The sequence below is a fragment of the Octopus bimaculoides genome, chromosome 29 (genome assembly GCF_046866305.1).
Source record: "Octopus bimaculoides isolate indiv1 chromosome 29, ASM4686630v1, whole genome shotgun sequence".
Classification (NCBI taxonomy): Eukaryota; Metazoa; Mollusca; class Cephalopoda; order Octopoda; family Octopodidae; genus Octopus; species Octopus bimaculoides.
This window is the reverse complement of record NC_142956.1, coordinates 16,776,131-16,793,517: the sequence shown is the minus strand read 5'-3', so window position 1 is coordinate 16,793,517 and position 17,387 is coordinate 16,776,131. Positions and strand designations below refer to the sequence as shown.

The following is a 17,387-nucleotide window of genomic DNA, read 5'->3' as shown; positions in this document are numbered from 1 at the left end:
CACAATGATATCATCATCATGATCATGATAATGGGTGATGGTGGTGGTGGTGATGGTGAGGGTGGTGGTGTTTATGGTAATGGTGTTCAAGAGAAAATTTATGGCAAGGATAATTTTGATAATGATGATGGTGAAGTTACGTAGCTGGAAATATTTGCAGAGAAATAAAGAAAGTAAATAGCTAAGAGCTGGAAGGTTAAAGATATTTTATATATGAGTAAAGTTGCTTTAAAACTACAATTACAAGATTGATGAGTGATATTCTACGTTCATCGAGAGCGGAACGCAGTAAATGTTATACATACATGAATACAAGTTGATACACTAGTATTGAACCACCACTACACAAAACATAAACACATGTATACACATAGATAAAATGTGCTGCTTGAACAATCATACACGCATATGATCGTCATGGTGCTGGTGATTCTGGTAGTAGTGCTGCCTCTGCTGCTGTTGCTGCTGCTGCTGCTGCTGCTGCTGCTTCTGCTGCTGCTGATGATGTTGATGGTGGTGGTGGTGTTAGTGAATATGTTGACGAGGCAGAGAAGGAGGAGTACGAGAATGTAGTTAGTGTTAATAACGATGATGATGATGCTAATAAGGATTATGGTGGTGATGACGAAAACTGTGTAACCAGTAATAAGGGTATTGATGACGATAATTATGGCGGTGATGATGATGATAATTTTAATGATTAGCATAACGATCCTGTTGGAGATTTTGATGACGAAGATGAAGAAGAGCTTGATCAGGTAGACGTTGGATGTGATGTAATGAGAAGGAAGATAAAGACGGGTAAAAGAGGAGAATGAGGCAGACTACAACGAGGAGGAGGAGAAATAGGAGAAGGCGAGAGGAAAATGAAAAGTAGTTGTAGCAGAAGTTGCAAACGAATAGGTGAGGATGCAGAAGTTGATGATGAGGAGGTAGGATGTGAAAAAGAAGAAAAACGAAGACGATGACGATGGAGATGATTATAATAACGACGATGATGATCATGAGGAAGAAGAAGAAGAAGAAAAACAAGAAAGAACAGAAGAGAGGGAAAATAGAGAAAAGTGGAGGGGAGGAGAAAGAGGAAGTGAAGGAGAACGCGTGAAAGATAAAGTAAAACAATAAATACGAAAAAGATGAAATTGGACTACGAACATGAAGATAATTGATGGGAGAAGGTGAAAAAGGTGAAGAAGGGAGAAGAAAATAATAATAATAAGAAGAAGAAGAAGAATTACAAGAAAAATCAATTGAGGTGGGAGATGTTTATGAAAACAGATTTAGAAAGAGATCGTCAAAAAAACATTATAAACGTAAGTTTCTTGAACTTACAGAGTTTTTAAACTGGAAAGATTTCGGAAGGTTCCTGCTTTGATTTTCTTAATTCCATTTTTGTACAAAGTTCTGGAACATAACATTGAGATAAGAACAATTATTGAACAAATGTGTGTCTAAAGAATTGGATGATGGAAGAGATGAAAAGTAGATTATCATCATGATGGACTTCATGATTATGTAGTAGATAATGTTGGGTGGGATGGGGCCGTGATGAGTATGATGATGTGGCAGAAGAGAAGAAATAATTGTGGGAGTGAGTGTTGATGATGATGTTATGGTGTTGGTGGTGATGTTTTCTGTTGGCGATTGTGGAAAAGAAATAGAAGTTAAGAAGAAGACAAAGAAAAAGAAGAAGAAGAATAAGAATTGTTACATAAACAATCAATTGAGGGTGAAAAATTTTATTTTAAAATGAAAATATTCCCCAAAAGACTTACAAATAATATACGAGGTGATGTGAAAACGTTGAAAAGAAATGACACAAACAAGAGATAAATTGTAAATAGTGTTGGATGAGGAAGAAAAAAGAGTAGATGCGGTTTCTCCAGATATTCTGTCTAAACGGTGAACAGGTGACGTCGACTTTTGTCATACAGGTAGCTTCTAAGCTCCTCTCCTACTGACTAGATGCGCGTGCTCTGAGAAACATATTACAAGATTTCTGTAATACGCCAGTGTGGACCTGAACCAAAAACATGTGTTCTTTTCGATCGTATACTAACAGGATTTACACTGAGCGAATAGGCAGTAATACTGTAGCTTATCCAGGTTTGAAAACTGTCGCCTACTCCGATCAAAAGTTTGCAACTTGTAAGATCGACTTAGATAAGACTTAAATACCGAAAGCTGAACATATCGTTCGTAGCACGTAAAGCGTGCAGGGAATGGGATCAACAATTTAGTTAATCAAAAGATGGGATCAACAAGTTAGTTAAGCAAAAGATTATAATAAATAATATACAATAGGACATACAAGCACAAGTCGTACACTAGTGTACGTTCAGTCGTACTGCAAGATACAGACTTACATTTGCGCATACATAATCAAAATCATATGCATTAATTATCAGAAACTCATACATAGGCTCAGAAACTGATATTCACACACACACACCAACCGTTCCGAGTTATTCACAAAGAATAAATAGTCCAGTGGAAAGCAACTGAGTGTATATGGTGCGTCAAGGAGAGCGAGAGAAAAAAGGAAGCATGGAAATACATTAAATGTTTAGAATTATATTGTCAATAAAAGAGAATTAAAAAACTAATGCAACTTACAGAGTCGTTAAACCGGGAAGATCTTGAAAAGATCCAACTTCTAGTTCGGTGATATTATTTTCATACAACTCTCTGTAACAAAAACGTGAGGCGTGAAAAAATGTACACAGGTCCGAATGAAATGTAAAATATATTGCCTAAATTTGAGGAAAGTGATGATGATGGTGTAGATGTTGATGGTGTAGATGATGATGGTGTAGATAAAGATGATGGTGATGGTGGCTGACGTGATGTTGGTTGTGATGTTTGTGATGGTGGTGATGGATATGATCATAATTTAGTGTTCAAGTTGATGATGCTGATGCCGGTGGTTGTGGCATTGATGATAACGATGATGATGATGGTGATGATGATGATGAAGGTGATGATGATGATCAGGATGACAATGATGATGGTGGTGGTTGTGTTTATGATAATGGTGTTGATGAGAAAAAGTTATGCCAATGATGGTTTTTATGATGGTGAAGGAGTTGTGTAGCTGGAAATATATTCCGAGAAATAAAGTGAATGATTAAGAGTTGGAAGGTTAGAGATATTTATATATGATTAAAGTTAATCATAAAAATACAATTACAAGATTGATGCGCGACATTCAACTTTGATCCAGAGCTAAACGCAGTAAATGTTATACAGAAATGAATACAAGTTGATACACTAGTATTGAACTACTCCTTACACGAAACATAAGCATATGCATACACGTATATAAAATGTGCAGCTCGAACAATCACACAGTCTCAAGTAAGGACTCAGGAACACACATATTCACATTTAGAGACATTGAAACACCATCACATACAGCTCTGGAGGTGGTTTGAGAATGCAGAGTGTGACAAGAAGAAAGAGCGCAATAGAATGGGATGGAAATTAAAAATTATAAATACGACGGCAATGAAATACAATCTACAACTGTCCAAATTATAATTCTGTTAAACTAGAATAGTTCTGAAAAGTTGCTTCTTCAATTTTCTTGATTGCATTGTTTATACAAATTTCTGCATCATAAAAATTAAGTTGAAAGGAATGTCCAATGGGTCATCCCATAAATAATGCCGTTTTTTATACTTCTTTCATTTTCATAATTAAGATAAACATGAAGGAGATGAAGAAGAGCATGATCAGGTACACGTTGAATATGATGAATAAAGAAGAGGAAGCTGAAGATGTTTTACATAAGACAAATATTTCAGAGACAAAGAAATAAAAGAACTAGATGTACAGACAGGAAAAGAAGCAGAAGAAATTTGTAGAAGTATATGAAGGGGACAAAGTTTAAATTGCGTCTACAGAAAAACATTACATTTTTTGAAAGATATCGTCAAAGAAATACTATAAACGTAGGTTGATTCAACTTACAGCATTATTAAACTGGTGAGATTTCGGAAGGTGTCTGCTTTGATTTTCGCAATTTTATTAACGGAAAAATCCCTGGAACATAACATTGAGTTAAGAACATTTATTGAACAAATTTGTGTCTAAAGTATTGGATGATGGAAGAGATGAAAAGTAGATTATCATCATGATGAACTTCAGGATGTTGTTGTAGATAACGTTGGGTGGGACGGGGCAGTGTTGGGTATGATGATGTGGAAAAGGAGAAGAAATAATTGTGGGAGTGGTGATGATGTTATGATGCTGATTGTAGGGTGATGTTAATTTTGATTATTGTGAAAAAGATGAGGATTCTCAGCTTTTCTTGTGATAATGGATATGATATTGATGATAACGTTGGTAGTGATATTTTCTGTTGGCGAAGATGATGATGCCTTTGATTATTGTTTATGTGGAAAAGAAGAAGCAGAAGAAGAAGAAGTATACTGAAAGGAAGATGAGGCTGGATAAAGAAATGATGCTACCCACTTATGCATTTGCTGAAATGTTTTGTGAATGTAGCGAAAATGGCCCGTGTGAGTGGACCTACTCTAATAATGCGTCTGTAGGCTGGTGAATTTGAGAAAGAGAGGTGTACCCATACCCAGTACCATCGAAGCATAGGGTGGTTCAGGATTAGGGGGTAGTAAATTAAATTATTATTATTATTATTATTATTATTATTATTATTATTATTATTGTTGTTATAGATAATATAGGACTGCTATGACTCCTCTGGAGGGAATATGTAAATAAAGAAGAAGAGTTCCATAATTAAATTTGCTGAGCACAATATTTCGGTACCTCGTTTCCCTTGAACGGGTTCCAAATTTGGTATGTCAGTCTACTTCATTTGTTTATAGATAATATAGGACTGATCTTCTTTATTTACATATTCCCTCCAGAGGAGTCATAGCATTCCTATATTATCTATCAAAAAAAATGAAGTAGACTGACATACCAAATTTCGAACCCGTTGAACGTACGCGAGGTACGGAAATATTGTGTTCAGCAAATTTAATTATGGAACTCTTCTTCTTTATTTACATATTATTATTGTTATTATTAATATCATTATTATTATTAGTAGTAGTAGTATTATTTCTAGCTGCAGTTGCATTTGTCGCAGTCGTTGTTTCTGTTGTGGTTGAAGAAGAAAGAGGAAGGCTAGAAGATGAAGGAAAAGAAACCAACAGAGAAGAAGAAATTTATGCAGATGGATTTTTCGTGATGTAGGATTAAATGATGAAGAAATACGAAAGTGTAAAGTTGGAAGGTGGAGCAAAATCATGAATAATGTCATTCACAATACTTAATTAGAACAGAGAGCCATGAATGGTAATCAGCCTTGGGAAGATTCTCAAAAGATCCAGCTTCTAATTCAATGATATTATTTTTATAAAACCCTCTGTAACAAAATAGTGAGCCGTGAAAAAATGTATACAGGTTCGTAATGAAATATAAAATATAATGCTTAAAAATTGAGGAAAGTAGACGCTGATCATGAAGATGATGATGATGATGATGATGATGATGAAGTCCTGCAAATCAAAAATTAAGTTGAGAGAATTATGTATCGGATTATCCCATAAATAATGCGTTATTTATTATACTTCTTTCATATTCCTAATTAAGATAAAGAAAGTTATTTTTTGTTGTAAAATAGACTCTTTTCTACAAAGCACTTCCATGTATGTGGCAAATTAAAGGCCCTTCAGTACTGTTCTGATATTGTTTACAAATTGCCTTTTTTCCAACCAAATGATTTTGAAGATTGCAGAATAATTGATAGTCAGATGTGGGAATGTCCGGCTAATATGGTGTGTGAGACATCGTTTCCTATTCAGTCTGGTCTAGCCTTTGGAATGTCTTCCTCGCTGTATGCGGCCGAGTAGTATACTGAAGGTTGAACACCTTTCGTTTTGATTAGAAAGATGGTCGTTTTTCTTTTAGAGCTGACGTAAGCCACTCAAGCTGCTCGCACTAGATAGTCTTCGTCATTGTTTGGCTTGAGTTTAAACGTTCTAAGTGGACTAGACAAATCATATTCCACCAAACAAATAGAAACTCCTTAAATGGAGGAAGTTCGTCTTTAGCTTGAGGATTAAATGATTAGAATCATATTGTCAATAAAAGAAAATAAAAAACTAATCCTGCTTACAGAAACGCTAAACTGGGAAGATTTTGAAAAGATCCAACTTCTAATTCATTGATATCATTATTCATCAAGTATCTGTAACAAAAAAAAATGTGAGCCGTGAAAATCTGTACAGAGGTTCGTAATGAAATCGAAAATATAATGCCTAAATTTTAGGAAAGTATACGGTGACGATGACATGGTAGATGATGATGATGATGATGATGATGATGGTGGTGGTGATGTTTGTGATGGTGGTGATGGATATGTTGACATTTCGGAGGACGCTGATGATGGTGATAATATTCATTTTGATGATGATGCTGGTCCTGCTTGTGCTGACGGTGGTGGAGGTGATGATGATGATGATGATGATGATGAAGATGTTGATAATGATGTTGATGATGATGATTTTCATGATCCTGATCCTGATCCTGATGATATTGAGGATGAGGCTGGTGAACATGATGGTGATGATGATGTAGCTGCTGATCATGATGATGGTTGTGATGGTGGTGGTATTTATGATAATGATGTTGATGAGGAAAGTTATGGCAATAATGGTTTTGATGATGGTGATGGTGAAGTTATTGTGTAGCTGGAAATATTTCCAGAGAAATAACGAATATAAATGCTTAAGAGTTGGAAGTTTACAGATATTTATATATGAGTAAAGTTGATTTAAAAATACAATTACAAGATTGATGTGTGATATTCAACGTCCGTCCAGAGCTGAATGCAGTAAATATTATACATACATGAATACAAGTTGATACACTAGTATTGAATTATCCAGCCATAAAACATATACATATGCATACACATACATAAAATGTGCTGCTTGAACAATCATACACGCATATGTACTAACACACACACACCTAAGGACACATAAATACACACGCACACACGCACATTTACATTGACAGATGTTAAAAACCAATCATATACAGCTCTGGAGGTGGTATGAGAATGCAGAGAGATAGATAGAGAGAGAGAGAGAGAGAAAGAGAGTGAGAGAGAGAGAGAGAGAGAGAGAGAGAGAGAGAGAGAGAGAGAGAGAGAGAAAGCAGTAGAGCGCTATAGAATGGGATGGTAATTAAAAATTATAAATATAACACCAGTGAAATACTATCAAGAATGAACCAAATTACAATTCTGTTATACTAGAGACATACACATGAATGCATTAGATCTTTCCCTTCATGTATCACGCTCTCATATATCTCACATCTCAGAGTTTGGCCCACACTTACATTCACATACATTCACAAACTGTAAATTGCATCTCTAGAAAGACATTACAGATTTAGAAAGATATCATCAACGAAATACTATAAACGTAGGCTGATTCAACTTACATGTTTGTTAAATTGGAAAGATTTCGGAAGGTTCCTGCTTTGATTTTCGCAATTTTATTAATATACAATTTCCTGGAACATAACATTGAGTTAAGAACATTTATTGAACAAATTTGTGTCTAAAAAATTGTATGATGGAAGAAATGAAAACTAGATTAACATCATGATGGATTTCATGATTATTTAGTACATAATGTTGGGTGGGATGGGGCCGTGATGAGTATGATGATGTGGCAGAAAAGAAGAAATAATTGTGGGAGTGAGTGTTGATGATGATGTTATGGTGTTGGTGGTGATGTTTTCTGTTGGCGAATGTGGAAAAGAAATAGAAGTTAAGAAGAAGACAAAGAAGAAGAAGAAGAAGAAGAAAAAGAAGAAGAAGAAGGAGAGAGAGAATAGCTTCATCAACAACAATAACATCAACAACGTTTACCAAAGCAACAGGAACCGTTAAAATATATTTAAAAAAATAAGGGTAAGAATCATTTGGTGCAAAATATACAAGGGTTATTCAAGGATGTTATATAGATCCGATCTACACTTAAACACCGTATGTAATGTACATACATACACACACCTCCATTCATCCATACACAGAGACATACACATGAATGCACCAAATGTTTCCCTTCATGTATCATGCTCCCATATATCTCACATCTCAGAGTTTGGCTCATACTCACATTCACATACATTCACAAACTGTAAATTGCATCTCTAGAAAGACATTACAGATTTAGAAAGATATCATCAACGAAATACTATACACGTAGGTTGATTCAACTTACAGAGTTTTTAAACTTGAAAGATTTCGGAAGGTTCCTGCTTTGATTTCCTTAATTTCATTTTTGTACAAAAGTCTGGAACATAACATTGAGATAAGAACAATTATTGAACAAATTTGTGTCGAAAGAATTGGATGATGGAAGAGATGAAAACTAGATTAACATCATGATGAACTTCATGACTATTTAGTAGATAATGTTGGGTGTGATGGGGCCGTGATGAGTATGATGATGTGGCAGAAGAGAAGAAATAATTGTGGGAGTGAGTGTTGATGATGATGTTATGGTGTTGGTGGAGATGTTTTCCGTTGGCGATTGTGGAAAAGAAATAGAAGTTAAGAAGAATACAAAGAAGAAGAAGAAGAAGAAGAAGAAGAAGAAGAAGAAGAAGAAGAAGAAGAAGAAGAAGAAGAAGAAGAAGAAGAAGAAGAAGAAGAAGAAGAATTGTTACATAAACAATCAATTGAGAGTGAAACGTTTTATTTTAAAATGAAAATATTCCCCAAAAGACTTACAAATAATTAACGAGGTGATGTGAAAACGTTGAAAAGAAATGACACAAACAAGAGATAAATTGTAAATAGTTTTGGATGAGGAAGAAAAAAGAGTAGATGCGGTATCTCCAGATATTCTGTCTAAACGGTGAACAGGTGACGTCGACTTTTGTCATACAGGTAGCTTCTAAGCTCCTCTCCTACTGACTTGACTAGATGCGCGTGCTCTGAGAAACATATTACAAGATTTCTGTAATACGCCAGTGTGGACCTGAACCAAACACATGTGTTCTTTTCGATCGTATACTAACAGGATTTACACTGAGCGAATAGGCAGTAATACTGTAGCTTATCCACGTTTGAAAACTGTCGCCTACTCCGATCACAGGTTTGCAATTTGTAAGATCGACTTAGATAAGACTTACATACCGAAAGCTGAACATATCGTTTGCAGCACGTAAAGCGTACAGGGAATGGGATCAACAATTTAGTTAATCAAAAGATGGGATCAACAAGTTAGTTAAGCAAATGATTATAATAAATAATATACAATAGGACATACAAGCACAAGTCGTACACTCGTGTACATTCAGTCGTACTGCAAGATACAGACTTACATTTGCGCATACATAATCAAAATCATATGCATTAATTATCAGAAACTCATACATAGGCTCAGAAACTGATATTCACACACACACACGAACCGTTCCGAGTTATTCACAAAGAATAAATAGTCCAGTGGAAAGCAACGGAGTGTATATGGTGCGTCAAGGAGAGCGAGAGAAAAAAGCAAGCATGGAAAGACATTAAATGTTTAGAATTATATTGTCAATAAATGAGAATAAAAAAACTAATGCAACTTACAGAGTCTTTAAACTGGGAAGATCTTGAAAAGATCCAACTTCTAATTCGGTGATATTATTTTCATACAACTCTCTGTAACAAAAAAGTGAGGCGTGAAAAAATGTACACAGGTCCGAATGAAATGTAAAATATATTGCCTAAATTTGAGGAAAGTGATGATGATGCTGATGATGATGGTGTAGATGTTGATGGTGTAGATGATGATGGTGTAGATAAAGATGATGATGATGGTGGCTGACGTGATGTTGGTTGTGATGTTTGTGATGGTGGTGATGGATATGATCATAATTTAGTGTTCAAGTTGATGATGCTGATGCCGGTGGTTGTGGCATTGATGATAACAATGATGATGATGATGATGATGATGAACAGGATGACGATGGTTGTGTTTATGATAATGGTGTTGATGAGAAAAAGTTATGCCAATGATGGTTTTTATGATGGTGAAGGAGTTGTGTAGCTGGAAATATATTCCGAGAAATAAAGTGAATGATCAAGAGTTGGAAGGTTAGAGATATTTATATATGATTAAAGTTAATCATAAAAATACAATTACAAGATTGATACGCGACATTCAACTTTGATCCAGAGCTAAACGCAGTAAATGTTATACAGAAATGAATACAAGTTGATACACTAGTATTGAACTCCGCCCGCCATACTCGAAACATAAGCATATGTATACACGTATATAAAATGGGCAAAAATATACATCTACAAAATGGTGCAAAAATATACATCTACAAGGGTTATTCAAAAATGTTATTTAGATTCCATCTACAGTTAAACACCGTATGTAATCTACATACATACACTCACATCCATTCATCCATACAGAGATGCATACACATGCATGTACCAAATGCTTCCCCTCAAGCATCACGCTCCCATATATCGCACATCTCGTAGTTTGGCTCATACTCACATTCACATACATTCACAAACTGTAAATTGCATCTCTAGAAAGACATTACAGATTTAGAAAGACATCGTCAACGAAATACGATAAAGGTAGGTCGATTCTACTTACAGATCTGTTAAACTGGAAAGATTTCGGAATGTTTCTGCTTTGATTTTCTTAATTTCATTTTTGTTCAAGTTCCTGAAACATAACATTGAGATAAGAACAATTATTGAACAAATTTGTGTCGAAAGAATTGGTTGATGGAAGAGATGAAAAGTAGATTAACGTCATGATGGACTTCATGATGATGTAGTAGATAATGATGTTTTGGTTGGGGGCAGTGATGAGTAAGAGGATATGGGAGAGGAGAAGACATAATTTTGGGAGTGGTGATGATGACCTTATGATGTTGGTGGTGATGTTGGTGGCGTTCATGATTGTGTATGCGGAAAAGAGAAGAATGAAAAAACGAAGAAGAAGAAGAAGAAGAGGAAGAATTATTAGATTAACAATCAATTAAGAGTGACAATATTTATTTTAAAATGTACAAATAATATATGAGGTGATGTGAAAACGTTGGAAAGAAATGGCATGAATCGAGGGAAAACTAGGACAAAAACAACGCAATAACACCCACACTCACGCTCTCTTAAGCACACCCACACACTCTCACACATTCGCATTCACTCATACATTTCCCACATTATCGTTTTTAAGACTGAATGAATCCTTTACAACTTTGTAATTGGTTGTCATATTCCCTCTTGCCCCATCAATCCAGCCAAAGCTTTACACTACTACTACTAATAATAATAATAATAATAATAATAATAATAACAATAATTATTATTATTATTAATATTATTCAGCAGGCTTATTTCTATCACGTGATTTCACTGCACTACCGAGCGCTGTAGTTTGTTGTGATGCTATTATTTTTACTTTATTGAAATTGTTTTACGTAGGATGTGTTAGATGCCTAGTGGTGCTATTTTCAGTAAGTTATATATATTTGTTAGTCTTGGTGTTTTTGTCATGCGCCTACTATGATGGAATGTTTTCTGTCTGTTTCCAAATCATACTATTTTGAAAATTTCTCCATTTCTTTCAGAGGAACATTGTCATCTGTTGGTATTGATACATCGATTAGAAAGCATTTTCTTAATGATCTCTGACAACTATATCCGGACTATTGGCCTGAATTTCTATATCTGTGTGCATTGGCATATCCTCTAGTATGGTTGCTTTCTTAGTGTCTACAACAACTTTTTTCCTGTTATTCTTCCATAGTTTTGGTATAGCTTCCAGTGTATATAGACCCTATCTCAGTCGTGTCTGAGAAAATATTCCTCCTTAGCCAGAACTGTTGATCCTTGTCCATCTCTACATATTCTGCAGTAACTTCTTGTGATTCTTTTCATTATATGTTTTTAGTAATTTCTGGTGGGGAAGCTTTGGTCTTGTGCCCAAATTTAAAAATCCTTCAGACTCTGATTTGAGTCCTGAGCTTTTCAGCCATTGCTGTAATTTTGCTTTGTCTATTTATTTTGCGTTTAGTTTAACCCAGTATTTGCTATCAAGCGGCTTTTCTTGCCTTCGTTTTATCATAATCCGTTGTTGCTACAGTTTTAATTCGGAATTCAGTTGCTTTACAGCTTTTGTTTTTTTCTTCTTTTTCTTCATCGTTGATAGGTAGTATGACTTCGTTTTTGTATTTGTCAGCTTCCTTAAAGACTGCAAATAGTTGTTTTGGTTTGCTCATGTTTTACGGTTATTTGTATTAGTTTTCCTTGCTTCTGAAGTAGATATTTTTGTAGTCCTATGGTGGTTATTATGTAAAAGTGTTCTAGCTGTATAAGGCCTCTCTGCCACCTCCCATACGTTGTATATATAACCTTTGTATGTCATATATTCAGTGGTGCATTCTAAATCCTGTCATTAGTTTTCTGGTTTTACTCTCTATTATGATTAGTTCATTTACGGTGCAGCTAAATATATTGTAGCTGTAACTTATAACTGGGACAGCTAGAGCGTTGATACCTATTATCTTGTTTTTCTTATTGAACTCTGTTTTCGGTATTAATCTAACTTGTGTATTCTATTCCCTACTTATATCTCTTTCATTTGCGTCTATGTGAAGACATTACAGATTTAGAAAGATATCGTCAAAGAAATACTATAAACGTGGGTTGATTCAACTTACAGAGTTGTTAAACTGGAAAGATTTCGAAAGGTTCCTGCTTGGATGTTCTTAATTTTATTATCGTACAAACATAACATTGAGTAAAGAACATTTATTGAACAAATTTGTGTCTAAAGAATTGGATGATGGAAGAGATGAAAAGTAGATTACCATCAAGATGAACTTCATGATAATGTTGTAGATATTGTTGGGTGGGATGAGGGCATTGATAAGCAAGATGATAGGGGAGAGGAGAAGAAATAAATATTTTCTCCCTAATCGAAACTTGATTCGGTCTTTGCCATAGCTCCATAGGGTAGGCCTAAGAACTCGTGGCGAAGATCAGCACGAAAGGAACTAGAGAAAGGGGGACATTCATGGCCGAGTATAAGTACAGAAGCAAAAAATTATGCGACATGGAATTCAATTGTAACTGGCCTATACTCCGCGTTGGAGGGTTAAAGGCAAGAAAGAATGTTAATAAAAGAGAATCAAATAACTAATGCAACTTACAGAGTCGTTAAACTGGGAAGATTTTGAAAAGATCCAACTTCTAATTCGTTGATATTATTTTGATACAACTTTCTGTAACAAAAAAAAGGGAATGGTGAAACAATGCAAACAGGTTCGTAATGAAATATAAGCTATAATGCCTGAAAATTGAGGAAACAAGACGATGATGACGTCGGAGTAGATGATGATGATGATGATGATGATGATGATGATGATGATGATGATGATGATGATGATGATGATGATGATGATGGTGGTGATGGTGGTTGTCGTGGTGTTGGTTGTGATGTTTGTGATGGCGGTGATGGGTATGATGATAATTTAGTGTTGAAGTTGATGATGATGATGCTGATGCCGGTGGTGGTGGTGGTAAAACTGAAGAAGACGGGAAGAGGGAAAAAGAACAGCCACCATAACAACGAGAATGGGAAAAAGTAGAAGGAGAAGGAGAAGCTGAACAGTAGGTGACGAATCCGAAGTACCACACGATGCAAAAACGATGAAGACGTAGACGGTGGTGGAGGAGGAGGGGAAGAACAAATAGAAGAAGTAGAACAAGGTGGAGAAGAGGAAGAAATAGAACTACAGACAGGTAAAGAAGCAAAAACAGATGTAAAATGAGATGAAGGTGACACGCTATAAATTGCGTCTATAGAAAGGAATTACAGGTTTAGAAAGATATCGTCAAAGAAATACTATAAACGTGGGTTGATTCAACTTACATGTTTGTTAAACTTGAAAGATTTCCGAAGGTTTCTGCTTTGATTTTCGCAATTTTGTTATTGTACAAATTCCTGGAACATAACATTGAGTCGAACAAATTATGGAACAAATTTATGAATAAATAATTAGATGAGGGATGATATGAAAAGTAGATTACCATCAATATGAACTTCATGATGATGTTGTAGATAATGTTGAGTAGGGTGGGAGCTGTGATGAGAATGATGATGCGGCAGAGGAGAAGATATTATTGGGGAGTGGTGATGATGATGTTATGATGCTGATGATGGGATGAAGTTAATTTTGATCATTGTGAAAAAGATGAGGATTCGAAAGGGAAGCCATTGAATGTCCAGAATTATATTGTTAACAAAATGGAATAAAGAAACTAATGCAACTTACAGAGCCGTTAAACTGGGAAGATTTTGAAAAGATCCAACTTCCAATTCATTGATATCATTATTGTACAACTCTCTGTAACAAAAAAAAAATGAACAGTGAAAAATTGTATACAGGTTCGTAATGAAATATAAGATATGATACCTAAAAAGTTTGGAAAGTAGACGCTGATGGTGGTGATGATGACGGGGCAGATGATCATCATGATGATGGTAGAAAGATATCGTCAAAGAAATACGATAAACGTGGGTTGATTCAACTTACAGAGTTGTTAAACTGGAAAGATTTCGGAAAGTTCCTGCTTTGACGTTCTTAATTTTATTATCGTACAAGTTCCTGAAACATAACATTGAGTAAAGAACATTTATTGAACAAATTTGTGTCTAAAGAATTGGATGATGGAAGAGATGAAAAGTAGATTACCATTAAGATGAACTTCATGATAATGTTGTAGATATTGTTTGGTGGGATGAGGGCATTGATAAGCAAGATGATAGGGGAGAGGAGAAGAAATAAATATTTTCTCCCTAAATCGAAACTTGATTCGTTCTTTGCCATAGCTCCATAGGGTAGACCTAAGAACTCGTGGCGAAGATCAACACAAAAGGAACTAGAGAAAGGGGGACATTCATGGCCGAGTATAAGTACAGAAGCGAAAAATTATGCGACATGGAATTCAATTGTAAGTGGCCTATACTCCGCGTTGGAGGGTGAAAGGCAAGAATGTTAATAAAAGAGAATCAAATAACTAATGCAACTTACAGAGTCGTTAAACTGGGAAGAGTTTGAAAAGATCCAATTTCTAATTCATTGATATCATTATCAAACAAATTTCTGTAACAAATAAGTGAACCGTGAAAAAATGTATACAAGTTCGTAATGAAATATAACATAACGCCTAAAAATTTAGGAAACAAGACGATGATGACGACGGAGTAGATGATGATGATGATGATGATGATGATGATGATGGTGGTGGTTGTCGTGGTGTTGGTTGTGATGTTTGTGATGGCGGTGATGCGTATGATGATAATTTAGTGTTGAAGTTGATGATGATGATGCTGATGCTGGTGGTGGTGGTAAAATATAATAATAATAATAATAATAATAATAATAATGATAATGATAATAATAATAATAATAAATGCCCGGATTCAGTTCCAGGCAGTGGCTCTCATGGCTTCTGATCTTAACTGATTGGAAGTGTTATCATGTACATTGTTTTGTCTTGGTATAAAAAGATGGACTACAGCAAATATTCTGCTTAATACCACAGATTTGCTTGTCAGTTGTTTGATCTTAACCAGTTGAGCACGTCCCTTGGTGGCTGACGATATGTGCATCTCTGATCACGAGCAGAAGTAGTGAGGGAACATCACAGCCATGTGTTGAGGGGAATTCTTTGGGGTCTGAATAATTTACCTTTGGAAACAGAAGGAGGAGGAGGAGGAGATGTAGAAATATAATATGAAAAAGATGCAGACGCAGTACAAGACGATACGAAAAGAAAAGAGAAATGTAGAAAAAATTTGAATAAGTAAACAAGGAAAGAAGTAGTAGTGGTGGAGAAGGAAGAATAAGTAGAAAAAGAAGACGAAGAAATAGATGAAGGGGAGGAGAAGAAGGAGGAAAAGAAGGAAGAGAAGCTGAAGAAGACGAGAAGAGGGAAGAAAAACAGCCACCATAACAACGAGAAGGAGAAAAAAATAGGAGAAGGAGAAGCTGAACAGTAGGTGACGAACACAAAGTACAACACGATGAAGAAGTAGACGGTGGTGGAGGGGGAGGGGAAGAACAAATAGAAGAAGTAGAACAAGGTGGAGAAGAGGAAGAAATAGAACTACAGACAGGTAAAGAAGCAAAAACAGATGTAAAATGAGATGAAGGTGACACGCTATAAATTGCGTCTACAGAAAGACATTACAGGTTTAGAAAGATATCGTCAAAGAAATACTATAAACGTGGGTTGATTCAACTTACATGTTTGTTAAACTGGAAAGATTTCCGAAGGTTTCTGCTTTGATTTTCGCAATTTTGTTATTGTACAAATTCCTGGAACATAACATTGAGTCGAACAGATTATGGAACAAATTTATGAATAAAGAATTAGATGAGGGATGATATGAAAAGTTGATTACCATCAAGATGAAAAGTAGATTAACATGATGATGGACTTCATGATAACGTTGGGTGGGACGGTGAAGTGGTGATTACCATGATGTTGGAAAGGAGAAGAAATAATTGTTGGAGTGTTATTGATATTGTGATGCTGATGATGGGGTGATGTTGTTAATTTCGATCATTACACATAATCGTGGAAGGGTCAGATACCGTCCAAATATAGGGGACAAAAGATTCAGGGAGGACTGGCCCGGAGTGGAACTAGAAATACTTCTCCAGATCATGTCCCGAAAACTTCAATCCCGGACAACCTCCCTCTCCAAAACGGGATAGTATTGCACAATGACTGAGTGGGGAAAGGCCGCGTTGTTCTGTTTGTGGAGAAACTACTCATCTGCGAGCATTCTAACCTCAACTGCTAGAAAGTGCAAGAGTTGGAAGGCTTCCCACTGCTATCAACGCCAGGACGAGGACAACAAACAACAAACACCAGCATCGGTAAAAACCATCAGCAACGAGACAGAAGTGATTCCCCTCCATGTAGTTGCTCAAATATGTGTGAATGTAGACAAAATAGCCCTACTCTAATGATGCGTCTGTACGCTGGTGAATTTGAGGAGAGGTGCGCCCTTTCTGTGCACCATCGAAGCATCGGGTTGTTCAGGATTAGGGTTTACCTGAGCCAAACCTGGATAGTCATCACAGCCATTGGGGAAATCTCATTGCAATATGTTTCTTGTTTCATGTGTTTTGTTATTATTTTCGGAACTGTTTACTCGTTGTTTTGCGTAAAATCCCCAGTGTTCCCATCTACGGTGTTGTCCCCTATACGTCGGCACTTGTGGCCAATAAATGAAATTATTATTATTATTATTACAAGTAGTAGTAGTAGTATTTCTTGCTGCTGTTGCAGT

General features: G+C 35.7%; 1 protein-coding gene across 28 annotated transcripts in view; it reads right to left on the bottom strand.

Moving 5' to 3' along the window:
• LOC106875166 (uncharacterized) overlaps nt 1–17,387 on the bottom strand; it is a 144,749-nt gene that overhangs the window by 101,543 nt on the left and 25,819 nt on the right. For 24 of the 28 annotated variants that reach the window (XM_089345539.1, XM_089345546.1, XM_089345544.1 and 21 more), the window contains 14 exons: nt 16,333–16,404; nt 15,115–15,186; nt 14,617–14,688; nt 14,356–14,427; nt 13,953–14,024; nt 13,231–13,302; nt 10,662–10,733; nt 9,632–9,703; nt 8,274–8,345; nt 7,486–7,557; nt 6,149–6,220; nt 3,973–4,044; nt 2,617–2,688; nt 1,333–1,404 (listed from right to left, as the gene is read on the bottom strand). In XM_089345539.1, the coding sequence (XP_089201665.1) occupies nt 1,333–1,404; nt 2,617–2,688; nt 3,973–4,044; nt 6,149–6,220; nt 7,486–7,557; nt 8,274–8,345; nt 9,632–9,703; nt 10,662–10,733; nt 13,231–13,302; nt 13,953–14,024; nt 14,356–14,427; nt 14,617–14,688; nt 15,115–15,186; nt 16,333–16,404 (1,008 nt within the window). Of the gene's footprint in view, nt 1–1,332; nt 1,405–2,616; nt 2,689–3,972; nt 4,045–6,148; nt 6,221–7,485; nt 7,558–8,273; nt 8,346–9,631; nt 9,704–10,661; nt 10,734–12,738; nt 12,831–13,230; nt 13,303–13,952; nt 14,025–14,355; nt 14,428–14,616; nt 14,689–15,114; nt 15,187–16,332; nt 16,405–17,387 lie in introns of those variants that run through there. The other 4 variants (XM_089345542.1, XM_089345547.1, XM_089345532.1 and 1 more) reach the window with 3 other exon arrangements.